This window comes from Nelumbo nucifera, chromosome 2 (assembly GCF_055504915.1).
Source record: "Nelumbo nucifera cultivar China Antique chromosome 2, China Antique-T2T, whole genome shotgun sequence".
In the NCBI taxonomy this organism is placed as follows: Eukaryota; Viridiplantae; Streptophyta; class Magnoliopsida; order Proteales; family Nelumbonaceae; genus Nelumbo; species Nelumbo nucifera.
In genome coordinates, this window is record NC_142650.1 from 62,314,305 (window position 1) to 62,335,181 (window position 20,877).

The window sequence follows — 20,877 nt, forward strand, 5'->3', positions numbered from 1 at the left end:
CTTATTCGAGGGATCACAGAAGCTCTCCAAAATACTTGATGCAAAATAGATACCAAGGAAGACAAATGTATTGATGAGATATGGACTATCATTGAGATGGATAATGATGTAACGGTTTCTGGTCACATATCGTTTTTTTGTGATGTGTCAATTTTTTGGTTAAGTACCTTATCATCTCATATGTTCCCCAGAGGCCTGTGATTCAAGGGCTGAAGTGGAGTTCCCTGGTGGCGAGTTGTCTGGTGACGAGCTACCTAGTGGCGAACTGCCTGGTGGTGAACTACCTTGATGAGTTGCCTGGTGGTGAACTACCTTGATGAGCTACCTGGTGGTGAGTTACCTTGATGAGCTGCCTGGTGGTAAGCTACCTTGATGAGTTTTGTTGCTCTTTTAGAGGCCTGCAAGGAACCAAATGTCAAAGGACCCGGGGTGGCTAAACCGGCGAAATCACTCCGATGCCTAAGTTAGCACTTAGTGGAGAGCTGAGAATGATATTAGAGAATGAGAGATCTAGAGAGCAGAGGTTACTCATCCTTTTCAGCATACCTTTGCCCCTGGGGTGTGAGGTCTTTATATACTGGAGTCCTCGTGGGTTAGGTGGAGCAGTTCTTGGATTCCCGTTGTGATGGGACATGTTTTCATGTTAGGTGGGGATAAAGTCACCAAGTGGTAAAGTTGCCCATTTTCGCCTGACTCGGGGAGTGGGTGAGTTAATATAGCCGTTACAAGTCACAATCCCGTAAAATGCGAGGTACGGTGGTGAGCTCCTCGGGGTTGTCAGGTTGGCGCCTGTGTCAGGCCGCCAGGTCAGTGCCTGGGCCAGGCCGCCAAGTCGCACCTGGGCCAGGCCGCCAGCTCGTGCCAGGGTCAGGTCGCGCCAGGGCCAGGCTGCCAGCTCGTGCCAGGGCCAAGCTGCTAGATCGTGCCAGGGCCAGGCCACCAAGTCGTGCCTGTGCCAAGCCACGCCTGTGCCAGGCCACGCCTGTGCCAGGCTACGCCTGATGGGACACCATCAACTTAGCAAAGGCAAGTTGTTGTCAAAGTGGTCTCGGGTGTCACCTAGTTGTTCTGAGGTGCCTGGTGTCACAATGTCATTGGAGGGCCAAATCCGCCATCATCAGATATGTTCATCTTCTTTCTTAAAGAGAATGAGATTAAGAGTAAAAAAGGTTTAGCGTAGAGCATTTATGTGTTCTTCAACATGAATGCTTTTGTTTTTCTTGTTTTTGAAAACACGCTACATCAGGGAACAATAAACACATTTTTTGGTGTGTTTTTTTCAAAACAAAGTGAAAGCATTTTCTGTTCAATTCAAAAAAATAACATCTATGTGAATATAAAGAATGATTCATGAAACATAACATCAAACCACCGAAGCAAAACATCCTTTTGAAATAAAAAAATCTATGATTTTAAGGTTTTACTTTAGATAATAAAAAATGCATTACACAACCAAGAATATGTTTTCTATGTTTTAGTTATAAGAATCAATGCTTTTTGTATGTTTTAGTTATAAGGATCAACTTTATTTCTATGTTTTAGTTATGGGTTCGACTATGATACATGAAAAACATTTTATTGGAAAAACTTGTAACCAATCAACCGATATTATAAAATTGGTAACTAATCAAGTGATGTTTATGAAAATTCACAAGGAAGTTTTGAATGGTCAAAGCCCTTTCAGTATCATGCCTTTCCAACAACATAGATTTTCCTTTTTAATTATTGGTGCAGTAGGGAAACAAACCACGTTCAGATAAGTTTTAAAGGAAAGAGCAAAAGACGAAATAAATAGGAAGAATAATTATTCATTGAATGATTAAGAGAAAATCAACCAAAACTATCATAGCTCTGCCCTAACTACTCTTTATATAGACTTACACTCTTAAACTTGGTAAATTCGAATTAAGATAGAAGTTCTACGTTGATGCTAACTTGGTAATTCGATCTAAGATATGAATTCCATACTGGTGCTAACTTGGTAATTCGATCTAAGGTAAGAATTCCATGTTGGCACTAACTTGGTAATTGTTTACTCGATTGGATCAATAACATTATCGCAACTTCATATGTCTTTGAACGGTCCCAACATGCATAGAACTTATTGGCCTTCTCATATACTACATCATCCCCCCCTATATGTATTAAGATGGGTATTTGAAAATCAACTTTTCAAATGTTTGTTCAGTTGGTCCAAATCCCGTACTACATCATCCTCCCCAGTTTAGGAAGCATCCGACCTCATATTCATGCTACCATCTGAGAGGGCCAACATATGATGTTGCACTTCTATTATGCTTCTTTGTTTCTAACCCTCTGATAGATAATTGGTGATGTAAATAAGGGCGTCAGTGGACTAGTTTTGGACTGGACCCCGTCCAATCCAAAATCATTTTGGATGGATTGGACGGACCAAAAAAAACATAGTATATTAGACCAATCTGATCCAAAATATTTATTAGATTGGACTGGACCTGGTCTGTCCGTAATAAATTTATATTGGATTTGGTTGGATTAAGCCAATATCCAATCCATTGATATAAGATAAGAATATAGGTGTTAATGGACCGGGTTTGGGTTGAAACCAATTTAAATTAAAATGAATTTAAACAAATTGGAGGGTCCAAACATTGAATTGGACTGATCCAAAATGGTCCAAATTATTGATTGGATTAGATTGGACCTGGTCCATTTGTAATGGACTCACACTGGATTGGATCGGATTGGACTTCCAATATGAATTGAAATATTTTTACCATATATCTTATTTTTGAAATATATACCTTGCATTTCACTCAATTGGTCCAAATCCCGTATTGCATCAGTTATACTAGTTGTGAACGGTGCAGAGTCCATAACCCATTTCAAGTTTAATCAAGCGACCAACTCACCAGGTGAGCTGTGTAGGGATCACCCATGTCATTATCTTTTTTTTTTTTGTCATTTTAATTAAAAATTTCAAACAATACATAGAGTAAAATATTTCAATTTTTGAATATCAAAAAACGCAATGTATACTACAGAGTCTAAACATAAATCATAATCTGAGAATTATGGGACAAATAAATCAGCCTCAGGTTTGGGACTGACCACAAAGAACTGGAAGAATTGGCAAATGGTATCTAGCTAATGGTTGAGAATCTAGACTTTCTTTTTCTACAGTTTCCAGGCTTGGATATCACAAGCTCATAAAGCTTCATGTTTTCATTAGTAGTTTCTTTACATACATAACAACTTGATCCACATCAACCGTCCATGCAACCAAAATGGGTGAGTAGTCTGACCATGGGTTGCTCGCATTCCATCTGCAACAAAATATCTACAGTTTCAATAAAAGAGAAATGCAAAACTGTCCAAGGCTTATGTTACCTTGGATATACCTTTTCAGTCCTTGATCCATTAGTGTATGTCCCACACAGATGCCCTGTGTTTCAACCCTCACAACCCCCTCCTTGTAGGTAAAGAGATCAGGCCTGACTAGGGCCACAAAACTTACTGGGTCATGGAGGAAAATACCTGATTTTAGGAGCTAAACGTATTATTCCATTGAAATAGCACAAGTAGGAAAGGAAACTCAGAACAATTTAGGATCATCAAGCTTGTAAAGAGAAAGATACCAAAAACACCATCAGATTTCACATGCCAATCTCTGTAAAATACGATCATGTCACTTAGCACTTTGGTATATCTTCCTCTTGAACCCCTCAACTCGGAGAGGTCTGCATCTGAAACAATCAAAGAGTCTTCATAATCGGGCTATTATACCTCATTATCTAGTATCTGTATATCTAAATCAAGTGAAAAGTAAGAGTTGCACCTGTTAGTTTAACTTGAGTGGTAATGTTTATGCCAATAACAACAATATTTGCCCCAGATGTGAACACAATATCAGCTGCTTCTGGATCACCATAGATCTGCATGTCAGAAGGGGAAAAAACGCTCATACTACAGTAAACTGTAGTGGAAATTATGATCCTTAGACTAGTCATTTGTTATTTACTGTAGTCAAAGTGTCTAGGTAACATAGACACCCAATATCTAGTTCCATTTGCTAAGATAAATTTGGAACAGTGGAGGAACTGGATACCCTCTTTTCTTAGGGTTCTTCTAACAAATGGGAACAAAAAGTTGTTTGTTGAGACACAAATAAAGGGAATACAAGTGTACACGAAAAGGCCACACCAGCCTTTAAAGAATGTAACTAACAGCCAACCACTAGAACAAACTAAATAACAAACTAGACAAGTGGACTAGACAAGTGGAGAGGCTGGTATAACAGAATTGTAGCAGCAGTATATAAATAAGGAAAGGAAGTTAGGAGGGGATATTCGATTTGGGAATACAATCTCTCTTTCTCTCTCTCTCTCTCTCTCTCTCTCTCAGGAGGCAGGCTCCCTCGAAAGAGTCCCTAAGTTAGGTAGTCCCTAACAAGTTGGTATCAAAGCCAAGATGCCAAGCACAAGGTCATCCGCAATGGAGAACAGAGTCGACAACATGGAAGGAGAAATGCAAAGAATATCGGCTGATGTCAAAGAAATCAAAGAAAGCTTTGCATCCTTGCTTGAACGACTGGCACAGGCACCACCTGCGCCGAATCAGGAAGAGCACAGTGACACCAGTCATCGAAGCGGATCAAGAACAGCAAGAATCAAGTTTCCCATCTTCGCAGGGGGAGATCCCACATCCTGGCTTCTGCGAACAAAAAGATACTTCGATTACCACGACACACAAGGACCTGATCGTGTTCCATTAGCTTTTCTGCACACCTGGAAGGAGAGGCGATCGTCTGGTACCAGTGGTACCAATGACGGCACCCAAGAGCCACATGGGCAGACTTCACCGACGCCTTAACCATGCGATTTGAAGTCTCGACTTTTGAGAACTATGATGAAAGCCTCGCTAAGCTATGACAAACTGGCTCCATCCAAGATTATCAGATGGCGTTCGAAAGATTAGCTGTGCGCGTGGAAGGCTGGCTAGAAAACGCGCTTGTCAGCGGTTTTGTTGGTGGACTCAGGGAAGAATTGTGGCTGGAAGTAAAAGCCATGCAGCCCACCACCGTTCTTGAAGCAGCAGCATTAGCTCGACTACATGAAGACAAACTGAATCAGGCAAGAAGGATTAATCGACCTCTGGGAGCTGCAACCAGACCGGGTATCTTGGGTAAACCGGAGCCCAGATCAAGAGTAGGAATCACAGGCAAGGACGCCAACTCTGGTTCAGGCCCCGGCTCAGCCAAGAGGTTAACCTGGGCTGAGATGCAAGCCCGACGGGAAAAGGGCCTTTGTTATGCATGTGGAGACAAATTCGGGCCGGGCCATCGCTATAAGATCCCTCAAGTTTTCTTCCTTCAACCTGAAACCGAATATGTCGAGCAATCAACAGACATTGAAGAGCCAATGGACAACCAAGAATGGGGGCAATGGACAAAGGAATACCCAGAAGTATCCCTGCAAGCCTTGACCGGTCTTGCTTCTTCTCAAACTACGAGAGTAACCGGACTGGTACAAGGGCGCCATGTGTCGATTCTGATAGACAGTGGCAGCACCCTCAATTTCATTACCCAAACATTGGTCAGACAACTAGGGATTCCGGTCCAACCATGTACAGCCTTCCGGGTGCACGTAGCTAATGGGAGCAACCTAGTGTGCGACAATACGTGCACAGAATTAAAGATGAAGATACAAGGTCATGAGTTCGAGGTAGATCTGCACCCCCTGGAAATCAGTGGAGCAGATGTAGTTCTCGGAGTCCAATGGTTAAGGCAACTAGGGCCGGTGATATGTGATTGAGCCCGTCTCACCATGGATTTTCAAGTGGGCAGCTCACTGGTGCATAGTCAAGGGCAGCTGTCCAAGGGTCCAGGACCTATTAGTCTCGCCTCCCTAAGGAAACAGGCAGCAGACCCAGCCCACATCGTTTTAATGCAGATAGACTCCCACGGGAACGGCCCCATTCTAGCCCAAGGAAGCAGATCCGAAGAAGGCCACACACAACTACAGCAGCTACTTCAGAAGTTCTCAGTGATCTTCCAAGAACCTAAGGAACTACCACCGAAACGTGCCCATGATCATTGCATTCCATTGCTGCCCGGAACTGCACCCACAAATGTAAGGCCCTATCGTTACCCCTATTTTCAGAAACTAGAGACTGAGAGGCAAGTGCAAGATATGCTTGATAGAAAAATTATACAACCCAGCCAAAGCCCATTCTCCTCGCCAGTATTACTTGTGAAAAAGAAGGATGGGACATGGCGGTTTTGTATAGACTATAGGGCTCTGAACAACATTACTGTGAAGGATCGATTTCCCATACCGGTAATCGATGAACTACTAGATGAACTCGGCAGGGCCACCATATTCTCTAACTAGACCTGAGATCGGGATATCATCAAATTCGGGTCCATGAGGGAGACATCCACAAGACTGCCTTTCGTACACACGAAGAGCATTATGAATTTCTGGTTATGCCATTTGGGTACCAATGCGCCAGCTACATTCCAAGCCCTTATGAATGACATATTTCGACCCCATTTGCGCAAATTTATACTCGTTTTTTTTTATGATATACTTGTATATAGCGCTACATGGAACGAACACCTAGTACATCTACAAATCACCTTGGAACTGCTAAGGACTCAAACTCCTTGCAAAGGAGTCAAAATGCGCATTTGAACAGACACAAGTACACTATTTAGGGCACGTGGTCGAAAATGGCATTGTAGCAGTAGACCCGGAAAAGATCTCAAGCATGATAAATTGGCCCCGACCTCAAAATGTTAAGGAGTTACGAGGCTTCTTGGGTTTAACAGGGTACTACCGGCGATTCATTAGAGGGTATGGACTGATTGCTGCCCCCTTGACAAGTTTACTTAAGAAGAATGGGTTCTACTGGACTAGGGAGGCCCAACAGGCCTTCGAGACACTCAAAACAACTGTCTCATCCCCACCGACGCTCGCACTTCCAGACTTCTCAAAGGACTTCATCATTGAATGTGATGCGTCAAGCCAAGGAATTGGTGCAGTCCTCATGCAAGAAGAAAGGCCACTAGCATTTTTCAGCAAAGCAATGACAACACAGAAATGGGCCAAATCAGTATACGAACGCGAACTGATAGCAATTGTTCTCGCAGTTCAGAGGTGGCGGCCCTACCTTCTAGGAAGGAGGTTCATCATACGAACTGACCACCAGAGCCTGAAATTTCTGTTGGAGCAGTCTGTACTATCCCCGGAACAGCAGCGATGGATAGCCAAATTACTTGGCTACGATTATGTCATTAAATACAAGGCAGGACACACTAACAAGGTGGCGGATGCACTGTCACGCCAGCCACAACTATTTCCATTACTTCTCACGGGCCCAACATGTTCCATCATGGGTCAGCTAAGGGAAGAAGCTGAAAGGCACCCACAACTGAGCAAGCTGCGTTCACAGGTCCAAGAGGACCCTACTAGCCACCCAGGGTACACAGTGGAGAATAACTTGCTGCTGTATAAACGCCGAATGGTGATACCACAGGATTCAGCCCATATTCAGTAGCTTCTGGAAGTGTTCCACTCATCCCCAGCAGGAGGACACTCAGGGATCCTGCGCACTTACAAGACACTAGCCACCCAATTCCACTGGAAAGGCATGCAAAATTCGGTCCAAAAATTCATAGCCGAATGCATCATTTGCCAGAAAAATAAGGCGGATACCCAGTCTCCAGCAGGACTACTACAACCACTCCCAATTCCTACACAAGTGTGGGCAGATATATCCATGGACTTTATAACGGGGCTCCCCCTTTCCTATGGCAAGTCCGTTATTCTCGTAGTGGTTGATAGATTCACCAAATACTGCCATTTTCTCCCTCTGTCCCACCCCTTTACAGCCTCCATGGTGGCTGAGATTTTTACTAAGGAGGTGGCACGACTGCATGGTACCCCAAACTCTATTGTCTCAGACCGCGACCCTATTTTTGAGTCGTTTCTGGGCAGAACTTTTTCGACTACAAGGAGTGAAACTCTTCAAATCTACCAGCTACCACCCTCAAACAAATGGGTAGACTGAGGTGGTCAACCGGAGTTTGGAAACCTATCTAAGGTGCTATGCAGGGGATAGGCCACGTCAATGGCTCAAATGGCTTCATTGGGCAGAATGGTGGTACAATACCACGTATCATAGTGCAGCAGGAATGACTCCCTTCCGGGCTCTATATGGACGAGAGACCCACCTCCCCTACTCCCATATGAGAAAGGGTCTACAGCAATAGCAGCAGTAGAAGACCAACTCCTCCAGCGAGAAAGGGTGTTACAAGATCTCAAATCCCACCTCCATCGAGCCCAACAATGGATGGCAGACTCCTACAATAGAAGGCATAGGCCTGTCCAGCACCAGATTGGAGAGCAAGTCTTCCTTAAATTACAACCATACAAGCAAGTTTCAGTAGCAGGCCACCGGTGGAACAAACTGAGCCCTAGGTACTTCGGCCCATTTCGGATTGTGGAATGCATTGGGTTGGTGGCATACAGGCTTGACCTCCCAGCAACATCGAAATTACACCCTGTATTCCATGTATCCCTATTGAAGAAATGGCCAAAAACAGGAGCAATAACAAAAACCACCCTCCCATCATTCTCGAAAGATGGCCAAGTTCAAACTGAGCCCACTCAGATAACAGATTTCAGGTGGATACGCAAAGGGAATCACATCGAACCAGAGGCATTGGTGGTATGGTCAGGTCTCCCAATTGAGGATGCAACTTGGGAACCTTACTTGGATTTACATAATAGATTCCCACATCTTGACCTTGAGGGCAAGGTCGCTTTCAAGGGAGGAGGGACTGTTGAGACACAAATAAAGGGAATACAAGTGTACAAGAAAAGGCCACACCAGCCTTTAAAGAATGTAACTAACAGCCAACCACTAGAACAAACTAAATAACAAACTAGACAAGTGGACTGGACAAGTGGAGAAGCTGGTATAACAAAATTGTAACAGCAGTATATAAAGAAGGAAAGGAAGTTAGGAGCTCTCTCTCATTTTATAGTGTTTTTAGCACTTGACATTAACAGTGCCTTTCAACAGAAGCATATTTAGACCTCAATACAGGCTCTTGTTATCCCAATTCATTTTCTGGTGGTTGAGGTTCATTTTATTTATTTAGTCAATTGTGACAGTTTTTTTTTTATTTGAAATGTACAACTAGTACACTGAGAGCAAGTACTTTTTAATAGATATTTGGTGCTTCAAAAGTATCGGTATAAATTCTATGTAATACAATTATACAAACACATTTAGAACTTCAGTGAGATGTGCTAAGCCTGAGAGAAAATAAAAAGTGGAAAATGCAGTAAAAATGTCCTCATATTCTTTAGCTTGTATAAAGTAATGAAATAGGATGAGAAAATTTTGTACTTACATTTGCTTCAGCAGCAGGATTGACATTTCCCATTGCAAAGAAAGCACCACCAAGTATCACCATTCTCTTCACTTTGCTTGCAAAGGATGAGTCCCTTTTAATTGCCTGGTCAAGTAAAGACATACAGACACCACACTAAATCAATAAACAGCAGAACATAAAAATTGGTCAGAGTGGAAATGGTAGAACAAAGATACTGTCACTTACCAAAGCCAAATTTGTCAATGGTCCCAGTGCAAGTATGGATATCTCACCAGGATGTTCAGAAACCTTATCAACCAAAAATTCAGAAGCATTTATCCCAATTTTCTTTTCTTTTGGGGGTGCTAGAAATATGTTTCCCATTCCATCGGAACCATGAACAAAGTCAGCAATACGTGGCTTTCCTCCCTGTTACAATAATGCAGAACAATAAACACATTTCCATGAAAATCTAGCATATGAAAATAGCAAATATTCAGTAAGAAGGAAATAAGTCTTCTTTTGCTTCCAAAACAAGTGGCTAGACATGATTCTTCCATATGAAATCCAAACAGCTACATGTCCATGAAAATGTATCATAATATAGAACTATACAGTAGTAGTATTTTTAGTAGTATCCAAGAAAGCAATATATGGAAAGAAGTGAAAAACTACCTGATGACAAAGTGGTTATCCCACAGGATTTTTCCCTGACAATCACTGACAAGTAGACGTTGGACATCCATGTCATAAAAATTGATTAAAATTAAAAGATAATCATGTATGATCCTGGTTATAATATATATTTTAAGATCAATAGATCATGTATAGAAAAGGTTTATTCCATAGCCCTCTTAAGGTCCAGGTTTCTATTCTACCTGTGAATTTCTTTTACATGTATTCATATAAGGTATGGTAGTCAATTTTCCATGGGGCTACAGTTATGTTATATGAAAACAACAGTACTATTAAATAAAACAAAATAACTGCATAATTAACAGACAAAACATAGCAACATAGACTGCCACTTCATTATTGGAGCTTTGAATCAGATTTTTATGAAGTCCTGTACTATGAGACAAATCCATTATGTCGTCTCCAAAATTGTAATTATTAATTATTAAATTATATATTAAGATACATGCATTACATAAAGTATACATTCTTTAATCCTTTATACGTTGTAGATTTCTATTTTTTATTTTCCTGTACATTCATGATGAACTCCCAATACAGCTAAGCATTTCCTTGCAGATTTTTCTCTGTTTACACTCCTAATTTGGCTGTTAGACAAGTTTTATGTTACAATGATTATTAATCAAGCAAAAAGCATTTCATCAAGCTGATTGTTTAATCAAAACAATGCATTTGTAACTTAAAATCATCTCCTTGTTAGGAAGATAGACCAAACAGGTGCAATTTGTAAATGATGGAACAGAAATAACACATGGAACAAGAAAACTCTCACATTCATATGCAATGCACCAGGCATACAAGATTCCCCAATAGAAATGGTGCCAACACTTACAGTTTAATTTTGATGAATTAATTTGCAGCCTATAGGTTAAGACAAAACTTTAGGCACATGAATGAGGAATCATAAAGTGGTAAGCTTTCTGTACCTTTAGAGGCTCAAGACTGCCCTCTGCCACTGGAACATCAGGACGTCCTGCAATCTCACACTGTCCTTTTACACATTAAAAACAGTAATTAATCATGAATTTGTTCCTAAACATCAGAAAAAATTGCAGCCTGTAAGGGAAAATTGAAGAAAAAAAACATACATACCAGAAGCAAGGCATTGCGAGTAGCATCCTCTGTAGTAACATTACCAAATATTGTTGTCAAACCTAATACTTCCAAATCTGACAATTGAAAGGCCATGAATATAGCCATACTGTCATCTGCAAACCCATGAAAGTCCCATAAGTATCCACACATATACAAGAGCATGCATGCAGAGAAGTACCAACACGTATATCTGCAACTCTTGGGTGCACAATGAGCTGTTACTCGAAATGATTCCTCATCACAAGCAGAAAGAATTCTTCAAAACAAACCAAGCATTCATACTAGCAGAAAGCACTACAAACACTAAAAAGAAAGCGAACCTGAAGACGGTTTCCAATGAAAACAAGGAAAGTTAGGAAATTTAGTCTTCAAACAATTGTGAAGGAAGACGGTATATACTAACAAAAATCAAGCAAAGGGTAGGAAAGAGATGATGTGCATTAAACTAAAATATCCAATAAACCCAGAGAAAAGCAGTAGGTCAAGATCAACGATATAGAATCTTGAGCAGACTTTACCGATGCCAGGATCAGTATCAATGATGAGCTTTTCAGGCTTAGTACACAAAGAGGGCTTTCCCCCAATTTCATCGTGAGAATTCGAATTCCCAAACTTCATTATCTTCTCCGATCAAAAAAACCCACAACAAACTATGGTCTCGCAGAGGATAAGAAGCCGAGAGAGGGGGGGAGAGAGAGGAAGAGGAAGTTCTGTTGTGAAACTCTTCTCTTATTCTGTCTGGTCAGTGCTGGCAGGTATTTGGTTTTCGACGGAAGACGAATCTGAATTCTGAAGCAGGACTCTTTGGAAATGTAAGGGCCCTACCTGAATCCTAAATATTGAATTGGGTTGGCCGGGTTGGACCGGGTTGGGTTTGGATGGGTTGGATTGGTTTTATGGCTTGGTTTAGCTGTTTAGAAAAAACAGTCTGAAGTCTGAACTGTTTTAAGGCCATATAAGTGATACGTTGCATGGGTGTGGGGTAAAAGAGTAATTGTCATCAATATTTTTTTATCTTTGGAAAATTGTCTAAAACTCACCATGAGTTTTCAATATTTCTCTTAAACTCACCACAACTTTTTAAAATGTAAAATTCACCATGTCAATAAGTTTTTATTTTCCAAAACTCACATTCCGTTAGTGCACTGTTAATGCTTCTTAACAGAGGTTTCCATGTTAGTATAAATAACAACTTTCATGACCAAATTACCCTTGAATGGTGAGTTAGAGGAAAAATGATCTTTTTTAGTTTTCAATTTTTTTGTTTTTGTTTTGCATTTTTAATGTTTTTATATAATTTTCAATTTTTTTATAATTTCTGTTTTTCTTACATTTTTCTATTTTCTACAATCTATAAATTTTTTGTGTTTATTCTACAATTTTTATTTTCTGATTTTGTTTTTCAATTTCTATAGTTTCTATAATTTGAAAATATTTTTTTATTTTGTTTGCAATTTCTATAATTTTTTATATTTTTTTATTTTTTTCATAAATTTTTGAATTTTTTCCTTTTTCATGTCTAAATATTAAAATGATAATATATTAACACCCGCTAATTTATTTTGTATATATTTCATATTTTTCTATGAAGGTTAAAATGTTAATATATTAATGCCTGTTAGTCTGTTTAACGTCAAGTTAGTGACATGGTGAGTTTTAGACGTTTTGAAAAGTTGTGGTGAGTTTAAGAAAAATGCTGAAAACTCATGGTGAGTTTTAGACAATTTCCCTTTATCTTTTAATTAAAAAGACAATGTGCACATCATATCTGCCCCACAACACATCCCAACCGCGCATTGGGAATATCTCCCCATGACAAGTATGAGAGATGTTCTTGATGCAAGCTGAGATGTGCTGTGGGGTACATGCTAAATTATAGTTTTACCCTTTAAGTTGTGTTTGGTTGGAATGTGAATTTATTTGCCTTGATGCAAAATTATGGTAGTGTAAATGTTTTTTGTGCAAATTATGATTTATTTTTATTTCAAAATTTACCTTATTTTGTTTGATTGCAGTACAAATGAAATAAAATAAGACTTGAAGAAGACTAAAGTAAAACCCAAAACAAAATTAAACCAGGACTTGCATTTTTTTCATTTGCACTCTCATACATTTGTACTAATGCAAATAAAATTGCACTGCAACCAAACACATGCTTAGGCTCAATTTAGAAAATGTACAAATACAAATATGTACAGTGCAAAACCTTATATTTTATATTATTTTTTTATGTATTTGCCCTATACATATTTGTATTTGAGCTCTTTCCAGCAGAGCTTTATTTGCGGTGCATAGAAAACGCCCTTACATTAGTTATTTTAAATTCAAACAGCCAATCTTTCACAGGAATTAACCAATCAGGGGACATCAAGGCATTAACCAATTAGGGGATGGCACATATGCTAGCTTGATTGCCAAATGGGAAATTCCACCAACAAACAGAATAGACAAGTTAAATGAGTAAATGGATACCATACAAAAGCGATGTTAACTTTTTGATCTTCTAGGTCAGATTTTCATCCAATATATACTCAAATCTATATCTTCTGAAACCTTATTGTGGAATTAGGGGATGATACTTTGATTCTTAACTCACCATTTGTTTTTTATCCATTAGTTATGTATGCTTTGTTCTTTCTCAGAAATTGTTTTTGGGCTTTTTAGCTTAGTACTGTTATCAATTCTTTGTATTCATACAAGTTTGTTGATTGAATGAAATATGCTTTACTTTTGCCTCAAAAAAATTGTGAAATTTTCTTTTTTTTATTAAAATATCCCTATTTTTAATTTGGTCACTCTCTAATTGCCGGGGAAAATATATAGTTTGAATTATTATTTTTCATTTCATTTTATTCCTTTCCGTTAAATCATATATTTAAGGTATCAACTCTCACTTTCTTTCATTTAATCCTGTTTTTAAGGTTTTTCTTTTTTCTTACCAATAAATTCTACTAATTAGATCTATATTTATAAAAAAAGGTAATCCAAAATTAAAATATACATATGATTTTTCATTTAGGTGTCAAAGAAGCAATTTAACCATCTAGGTCAACCCATGATGTCATAGCCAAATAAAATTTTTAAAATAATAAAATATAAAGAAAATTAGATGCATCCCAACTGTTTTATATTAATCATATTAGAAAGGTATTCTGCATTGAAAACCATGTGTATTTGTCCTCTATTGCCTTACAATTCTTTGGTTTGATTATTGTCTATGGTTGCTCACTTGCTTGTTCTTTGTTTTAGAAGAAAAGTAAGTATGAATGAATTTTGTGTAGTGCAGTAAAATATATATTTTTCTTGGTGCAAAGCAAAACAATGATTTTTGACTCCTAAATACTCTATTATCGTCAGAAATGGTGTATTAAACAAGGCCCAAAACGGAGTATATTAGTGTTATAAAGCACACTATCCTTCTCCATATCAGTGTATATATATATATATATATATATTTTCTCTTTTTTCTCCATATCAATGTACTTGTGCCCCAACAGCCCAACACTTCTATTCTTCAAATCAATGTTTTAAAAATTGACCCAGAACTGAAACTGCTTTGACCACCGATTTTTGGGTCATTGGTTCAATAATATGGTCTAAACGATGGCTCATTATATTAAAAATAATTAAAAGAAAAAACAACCAAAAACCATCGTTCAGGTTAAACAGGTGAACAGTTTGACAACCCAAGTCAACAAGCCACTGCCAAATCAACAGTTTATGGCAAAAGAATAGTTCAAGGATAAAATGGAACCAATTACCTAGATGGTTTCTCAGCCAAATGATTCAACCATCCAGCCAAAAGAACAATTCAGGTATTTGTACTCTTTTGGATCGCAGACAATATGCACTATATCTCCAAGAGCACTCTTCCGCAACTATAATTATTCACGCAAAACAACTAGAAGCCAAACACAAGTGAATTAATACAAACCTCTCAACACAACTACTCTAGGAAAAAGGCAAAAACATTACTTCTCGTACCCCCTCTATTATTTTCGATTATGATAAGTGCATTTGTTTTTTGTTTGAAGGCTATTGGAGTTGAAGGTCAAGCCATAAATAATGCCGGACAAGTGCAACTTGAACCAGAGCCCACCTGACCCAACCCAAGTTTTTGTATGAGTTGGGCCTGGGCTACAAAATTTAGACATGACCTAAACTTGGGTTGAATACTCAAGTAGCCTGGGCCCAAGCCAACCTGAACCTTCATAAAAAAATAAATACATATGTATATTATATTTATATAAAATATCTTTTTTTTTAAATTATGTATGTATATATACAAGTATGTATTTATACATTTATAAATGAAATTTATACATATTTTCAATCAATTTTTACTCTTAAATTGGACCAAAAAGCCCAATAAAAGATGACTGTAGAAATCTATATATAAATTCTTTCAAACCTGACCAACCTGCCCAAGTCTAGCTAACCCAGCCCAATCCAACACAAGCCCAAGCCCAACCCAAATTGTCTTGGGTTAAGATCATCTGATTGGACCTGAGTTGATAAATTTCAGCCTAACCTCAAGTTGGGCCAGGCCAGAGCCCAAGGTTTGCACTTTAGTGTTGGACTTGAATTGACCTTCAACCCAACCCAAGCCACCCAAGTTGCACCCCTAAATGGGATGACGTTTTGGATTCCAAACATCAATACATTTAGGGACATCAAATGGAGGAGAGGGCAAGCTTTGGTGCCTTGGTCATCTCCAACTCCAAGCTAAAACTTGCTGTAAGCACTCCGTTGCGCATGCTCTGGATAAATGGAAATGGAATCATTCGCTATGACTTCATTCTCGTGTATGTAGACTTTTCTTTTCCACCTTCTAGCCTTTAGTCTTGAAAGTTGAAATGAAAAGTATAGTTCAATCTGCATTTACTGCTTTTCACCTAGCTAAAAACTTAATAGGCTATGTTTGATTTGAAAATAAATAAGAGAGAAAAGGGAAAAGTTCTTCATAAATTTTCACAAATTACCCTCAACTTACTACCGTTATTTTCATATTTTCTGTCAAGCCAAGCATGGCCAAAGTAAATCTCGTTGTTCAAATTTAGAAAGACAGATTGGTGGAAATCCCTTATTAGTTTTTATTTATATATATATATATATATATATATATTTTGGGGGGGGGTGGGGGTTGGTGCGGTTAGTTTCTTTTTCTTCTGTTACTGTTCTTTAAGGCTTTGAGTAATGGGTGTAAGCATTGATTGAGGTACTTTAATAGGAAAATAATGGATTCTGTTCTATCCTTTAACTAGGCCTTATCGATTTTCTTTTCTAGCTGTGGAACACGGGTTTTCTTCTGGATTTAATTGATACATACCAGCCTACATTCCCAAGTCCTTTAAAGCTCGAGCAAATAGCTCTATTGGCATACAATCAGTGTTAAGGGAATCTTTAAGGTTCAAAGTATCAATACGTATCAGCCTATATCGTGCCGGTGGCTTCCTGATATGCCCCTACAAGGGTTGTATCAGGTCAGCCATTAGTTCAGAGGGTAGTCGGGGCCTTAAACCAGCCCCTCTGAACCAATTTCAAAAAAAAAGTAAAACTAAAAAAAGGCACGGCGTATTGGCCTGTGTCAATACTTTAAACCTTGGGAATCTCAAGTTGTGCAGATTAGAATCTCTTGTCCAACAACACAGAGAGAGGGCAGTGGGGTTTTAATGGGTAAAACTAAAATTAAAATTAACTATAGTTACTTGATTAATCATAGATAATTCAAAGAAAAATCCGAATGCTATGCTCTTGCACTGATATTGATTTGGTTATCAGGTAAATCACATAGGACAGGACTGCGAAGCTATTTCGATCATCAGTGATAATCAACATTACCCTACAACACTGGAAGAAGCAGTTGGAGATGTCTTTGCAGTGACGAAAATAAAAACTGGAGATAAAAGACTACCATGAGTTCCAGCACCAGGGATGGAGACGTTGGTTTCGTTGGGAAGAAATGACAATGAAATCTGCTGTAGGGTTTGGATAAGAGCTGTTGGAAAGGAAAGATAATGAACTTTATTATGGGGTTTGGGTTTGTTACAGATAATGGCTGGGAAGGCTAACATCTCCCTTAATTACAAGTGTTCCTCTTTACTAATCTAACATGGCACATCCGCTGACTTGGACCAATGAGGATGCATACAGTATGCATTTGTCTTTCATTAAAGGCAAAGTTCTCCCAAAACTGAAACCAAATAGTTGTTATTGAATTTCTGGTTTAAAGAATTAAATTTTCATCTAGGGTTTTTTTAAGCCATGTTTTCATCTAGTTATTTAACATCATGTTCAATACATAATATCTGTACTACAAAATTTGTTTTTTGTTGTTTTGAAAACCATCATTTTAATGGTTTTAAAAAACAGAAATTCTTCTTTGAAACAAAACCAACTTATTTTTGCTTTTTAAAATAAAAAAATGCAATTCAACATGTTTTTGTTCTTTTACTGGTGTGACAATTTCAAAAACAATTGAGAACAAAAGAGAATGTATTTAGTTTAAGGGTCCATTTGATTCAGTCAGAACCGGAATAAAAATTCATCAAAATGAAAATAACAATGGTCTATTCCTCCCACCTATTTGGTTCAAATGGGAATCGGAACCAGCAAGAATGAATTCTCACTCCCAAGGGAGGGGGAGATTCGCCATTCCCTCAAATGGGGGAATGACATTCATTGCTTAATTCACCTGTGAGGAACTGTTTGTAGTTTGGTTTGGGAATGTTCATGATCTTGTGAACTCTAAATACAAATAAAAAATATGAAAGGGCATGGATCTAGGATAATTCCAGGGAAAAAAAAAAACTAGCAGCTCTCATATCAACCTTTAGAGGTCAAAAAGGTCATTTCTCTCTCCTATGTAAGAAAAGCAGTTGCAAAACCATAGGTGCCTATGTAAATGGCCCAGAACATAATGACATGACGAATTGACCCATTCAACCTAGATGGTCGAACCACTAACTCACCGCACAGGGGGAAATAGGTCAGCCTTCGAGTCAGTTTTTAAAACACTGTCAACATCAAATACTACTGGTTGAACCAGATGGGTCGAAGCTCCAGCCATGCATCAGGGTAAACCTAATACAGTTTTAGACCTCCAGTAACCATTCCTTTAACCTTCTATTTGTCCCCCAAGGGAGGGCAGGGCATCAAAACTGCATTTTATTTAGGTTTCAATTGCCAAAACGAAGCATTGGTGAGACAGAGATACAAAATTTACTTGTGCATTTTTTCTTCTTTCATATTTTCTACCAAAATTTCATGAACATCCAGTTTGGTGACAGAAATTTAAACCCCCTTTCATCTTGCCATACAAGTTTAACTGCACAAAAGAGTAACATTAACAGATCAATCCTTGCAATATCTGCATGCAAATATATAATGCGCATTAATGACACCTGTACATGCAACAAAAAGATATGAAAGAAAGCTGATAAAAGAAAGACAAACAAGAGAGAACAAATGCCTACGTGCAAAGACATGTAAATATATAGATGCCATTTGATTGCCAAGAGAATACAAGAAAGTGAAAGGAACTAAAAAAATGAAAAGAGAAACTTAAAAAGAAAATCTCTAATTTTAAAGACGTTTTATTGGCAAGAAAAATCAAGGAAAATTAAAAATAAATAAATAAAAGTAGTGGCAAGTGGACCCCATTCTACCGCTCAATTTTCTTGCATTTTTCGAAAAGTTTTGCCAGGGAAAAAAATAAACATTAGTCCACTGTAGGAAGAAAAGCAAGGATGATCAAGAAAGGAAAAAAAAAATAACTATCATTCAAAAGAAATTTTGGAAGAACAAAATACTCCTGTGGATCATACCCAATTTCTTAGGCCAATAAACCTTTGTTTTAGGTTTTTCTTTAAAATTTTTTAGAATTTTCTCACCTTCTGGACAGCCAAAAAAAGACAGGGAAATCCATAAGCGTGCAGAATTCTAATGCACATCCAATGACTGATACAATGCATAATGAAGGATCACCACCTGGGCGTACCATTGATGTAAAGCAGACGACATGGGCCAGCTGGGAGCAACAGAGTCTGCTCCCAATAAGTCTAGATTCAGAATAGAACAAAAATTAAAAAAAAAAGCATAGGCATAGAATAGAAAGTTGGGGGCAGGCCAAATAGGAAGTGAAAATGAGTTGGGAGCTCACACACTTTAACAGCAGATATGGCCATTGTTAGAGTGGAATGGCTAGAGAGGATTCATGTAACTGACACCTTATAGTTGGAATGAGGTTTGTTAAGTTGTAGGGTAAATTATAGATAGGTACCCTGTATTTTGGGGGTAGTGACAGATAGGTATCTTGAACTTTCAATTGCAACACTTGAGTACCCTTAACTCTCAAAAATAGACACTTAGGTCCATTCGTTAGTATTCTGTCAGTTAAACATTACATAATGCCAAAAATACCCTTCTCATGTATTTCTGAGATCATTCTCAGGTAAGTGAGCATCTCCCCACAATGAACGTTCTCACATGGACAGCAAATAACATTCGTTAGTATTCTGTAGAATGATCTAAAAAATACACAAGATGGGTATTTTTGACATTATGTAATATTTAACTGACAGAATACTAACGGATGGACCCAAGTGTCTATTTTTGAAAGTTCAGGGTACTCAAGTGTTGCATTTGAAAGTTCAGGGTACCTATCTGTCACTACCCCCAAAGTACAGGGTACCTATCTGTAATTTACCCTAAGTTGTATTAAACATAACAATGATAATGTAATGACAAGTCCCAGAGCAGATAGTCAAAATTTGGAATACGCTGAAGTTTTTTTTTCTTTTTCTTTTTCTTGGAGGGGGGGCTCATGGATGAAGATTGATATTGATAAAAAAATACAAATTGGATGATTACAAACCATATGTATTAATCTTTAACTATCATCGAGGAGAAAAATGCATCCATGACCAGTTAATCCCCGCTTTATGACCAAGTTTACAAGCCACACATACTAGGCATTCAGCCTTCCATTAAGGAGCCTGTCAGTAGATGGATACGGATTAACATAACAAACAATGCTGGATGTAATTTTGGCTATCACATGGAATTCCTTCAAATAACTCTGGATCAAACCTATTATTAGGCTATGGTAGGACTAGAGAAGTTGGAGGACCATTTCCTGGTAACCTTTTTGAGGAAACCTTTTTTAAGGACTGGAGGACTGGAGGAGTTCATCCTTTCTGATCCATCACCACAAAAATTTAACTTCATGAGGATGAAACCAGTACTGCTGGTATTGTTTTAAAGAATCAATGGAGTAACCTTTCTTCAAAAGATTTCTTCAACCAGACAACCAGTGAGCATACACAAGGACACCATGCACTTGCATAATTTTATGTGCAAGAACCAAGAATTTTGAACAAATAATTATCAAAAGAAAAAAAAAAAAGAATTGTGAACAAACCTTCAGTCAAAAAAACACCTTGCATGCAGAACCTCCAACAAAAGACTTGGTAGATTCACAACACTTCACTTGTCTTCGGGGAGCCAATTGCAGGTGCCTTGGCTGTATGACCTTTCACATTTCCAGCAGCTTGTCCAGCAGGGGTCTTCATATTTGCCACCTCAGATCCTACAACGGATTTCTTGATCTGCTAAAACAGAAAGTAATGAAATAACATATAAACATTCAAGAATGCATCCAAAACATGGATATGGATTTGAAATCTAAGAATGATATTAATATGGCTGTAGCCCTATAAAAT

At 38.3% G+C, this 20,877-nt stretch overlaps 2 protein-coding genes across 13 annotated transcripts in view; both read right to left on the bottom strand.

Annotated features, from left to right (window-relative positions):
* Positions 1-2,970: 2,970 nt before the first annotated feature.
* Positions 2,971-11,968, bottom strand: LOC104607715 (uridine nucleosidase 1-like). 7 transcript variants are annotated; one of them, XM_088899213.1, is made up of 10 exons: positions 11,674-11,967; positions 11,338-11,475; positions 11,153-11,268; positions 10,987-11,046; positions 9,611-9,793; positions 9,404-9,508; positions 3,818-3,914; positions 3,618-3,743; positions 3,381-3,516; positions 2,971-3,305 (listed from the first exon to the last, which is right to left on the bottom strand). In XM_088899213.1, the coding sequence occupies exons 3-10, from the start codon at positions 11,258-11,260 to the stop codon at positions 3,197-3,199; spliced, it is 924 nt and encodes a 307-aa protein (XP_088755339.1). In that variant the 5' UTR covers positions 11,261-11,268; positions 11,338-11,475; positions 11,674-11,967; the 3' UTR covers positions 2,971-3,196. The 7 variants fall into 7 exon arrangements, with proteins under 7 accessions (XP_088755339.1, XP_010271715.1, XP_088755338.1 ...); XM_010273413.3 differs by lacking the exon at positions 11,338-11,475 and having other exon boundaries at positions 3,381-3,495; positions 11,674-11,968; XM_088899212.1 differs by lacking the exon at positions 11,338-11,475 and having other exon boundaries at positions 3,381-3,495; positions 3,618-3,725.
* Positions 11,969-18,368: 6,400 nt separating this feature from the next.
* The window catches only part of TAF12 (TBP-associated factor 12), a 30,274-nt gene continuing 27,765 nt past the window's right edge, over positions 18,369-20,877 (bottom strand). Inside the window, exons 8-9 of one of the 6 annotated variants that reach the window (XM_010273407.3) lie at positions 20,577-20,763; positions 18,369-18,482 (exon numbers count right to left, since the gene is read on the bottom strand). In XM_010273407.3, the coding sequence (XP_010271709.1) occupies positions 20,632-20,763 (132 nt within the window). In that variant the 3' untranslated portion in view covers positions 18,369-18,482; positions 20,577-20,631. Of the gene's footprint in view, positions 18,559-20,576; positions 20,767-20,877 lie in introns of all 6 variants that reach the window. The other 5 variants (XM_010273409.3, XM_088898428.1, XM_088898425.1 and 2 more) reach the window with 5 other exon arrangements.

Coding starts and splice junctions, on each gene's coding strand:
- LOC104607715 (XM_010273411.3), bottom strand. CDS start 11,773: ATGAAGTTTGGGAATTCGAATTCTCACGATGAAATTGGGGGAAAGCCC. Junction 9,794..10,986: donor GCAGTCTTGAGCCTCTAAAG/GTACAGAAAGCT, acceptor TTATTGTAACAG/GGAGGAAAGCCACGTATTGC. Junction 3,744..3,817: donor CACTCAAGTTAAACTAACAG/GTGCAACTCTTA, acceptor CCGATTATGAAG/ACTCTTTGATTGTTTCAGAT.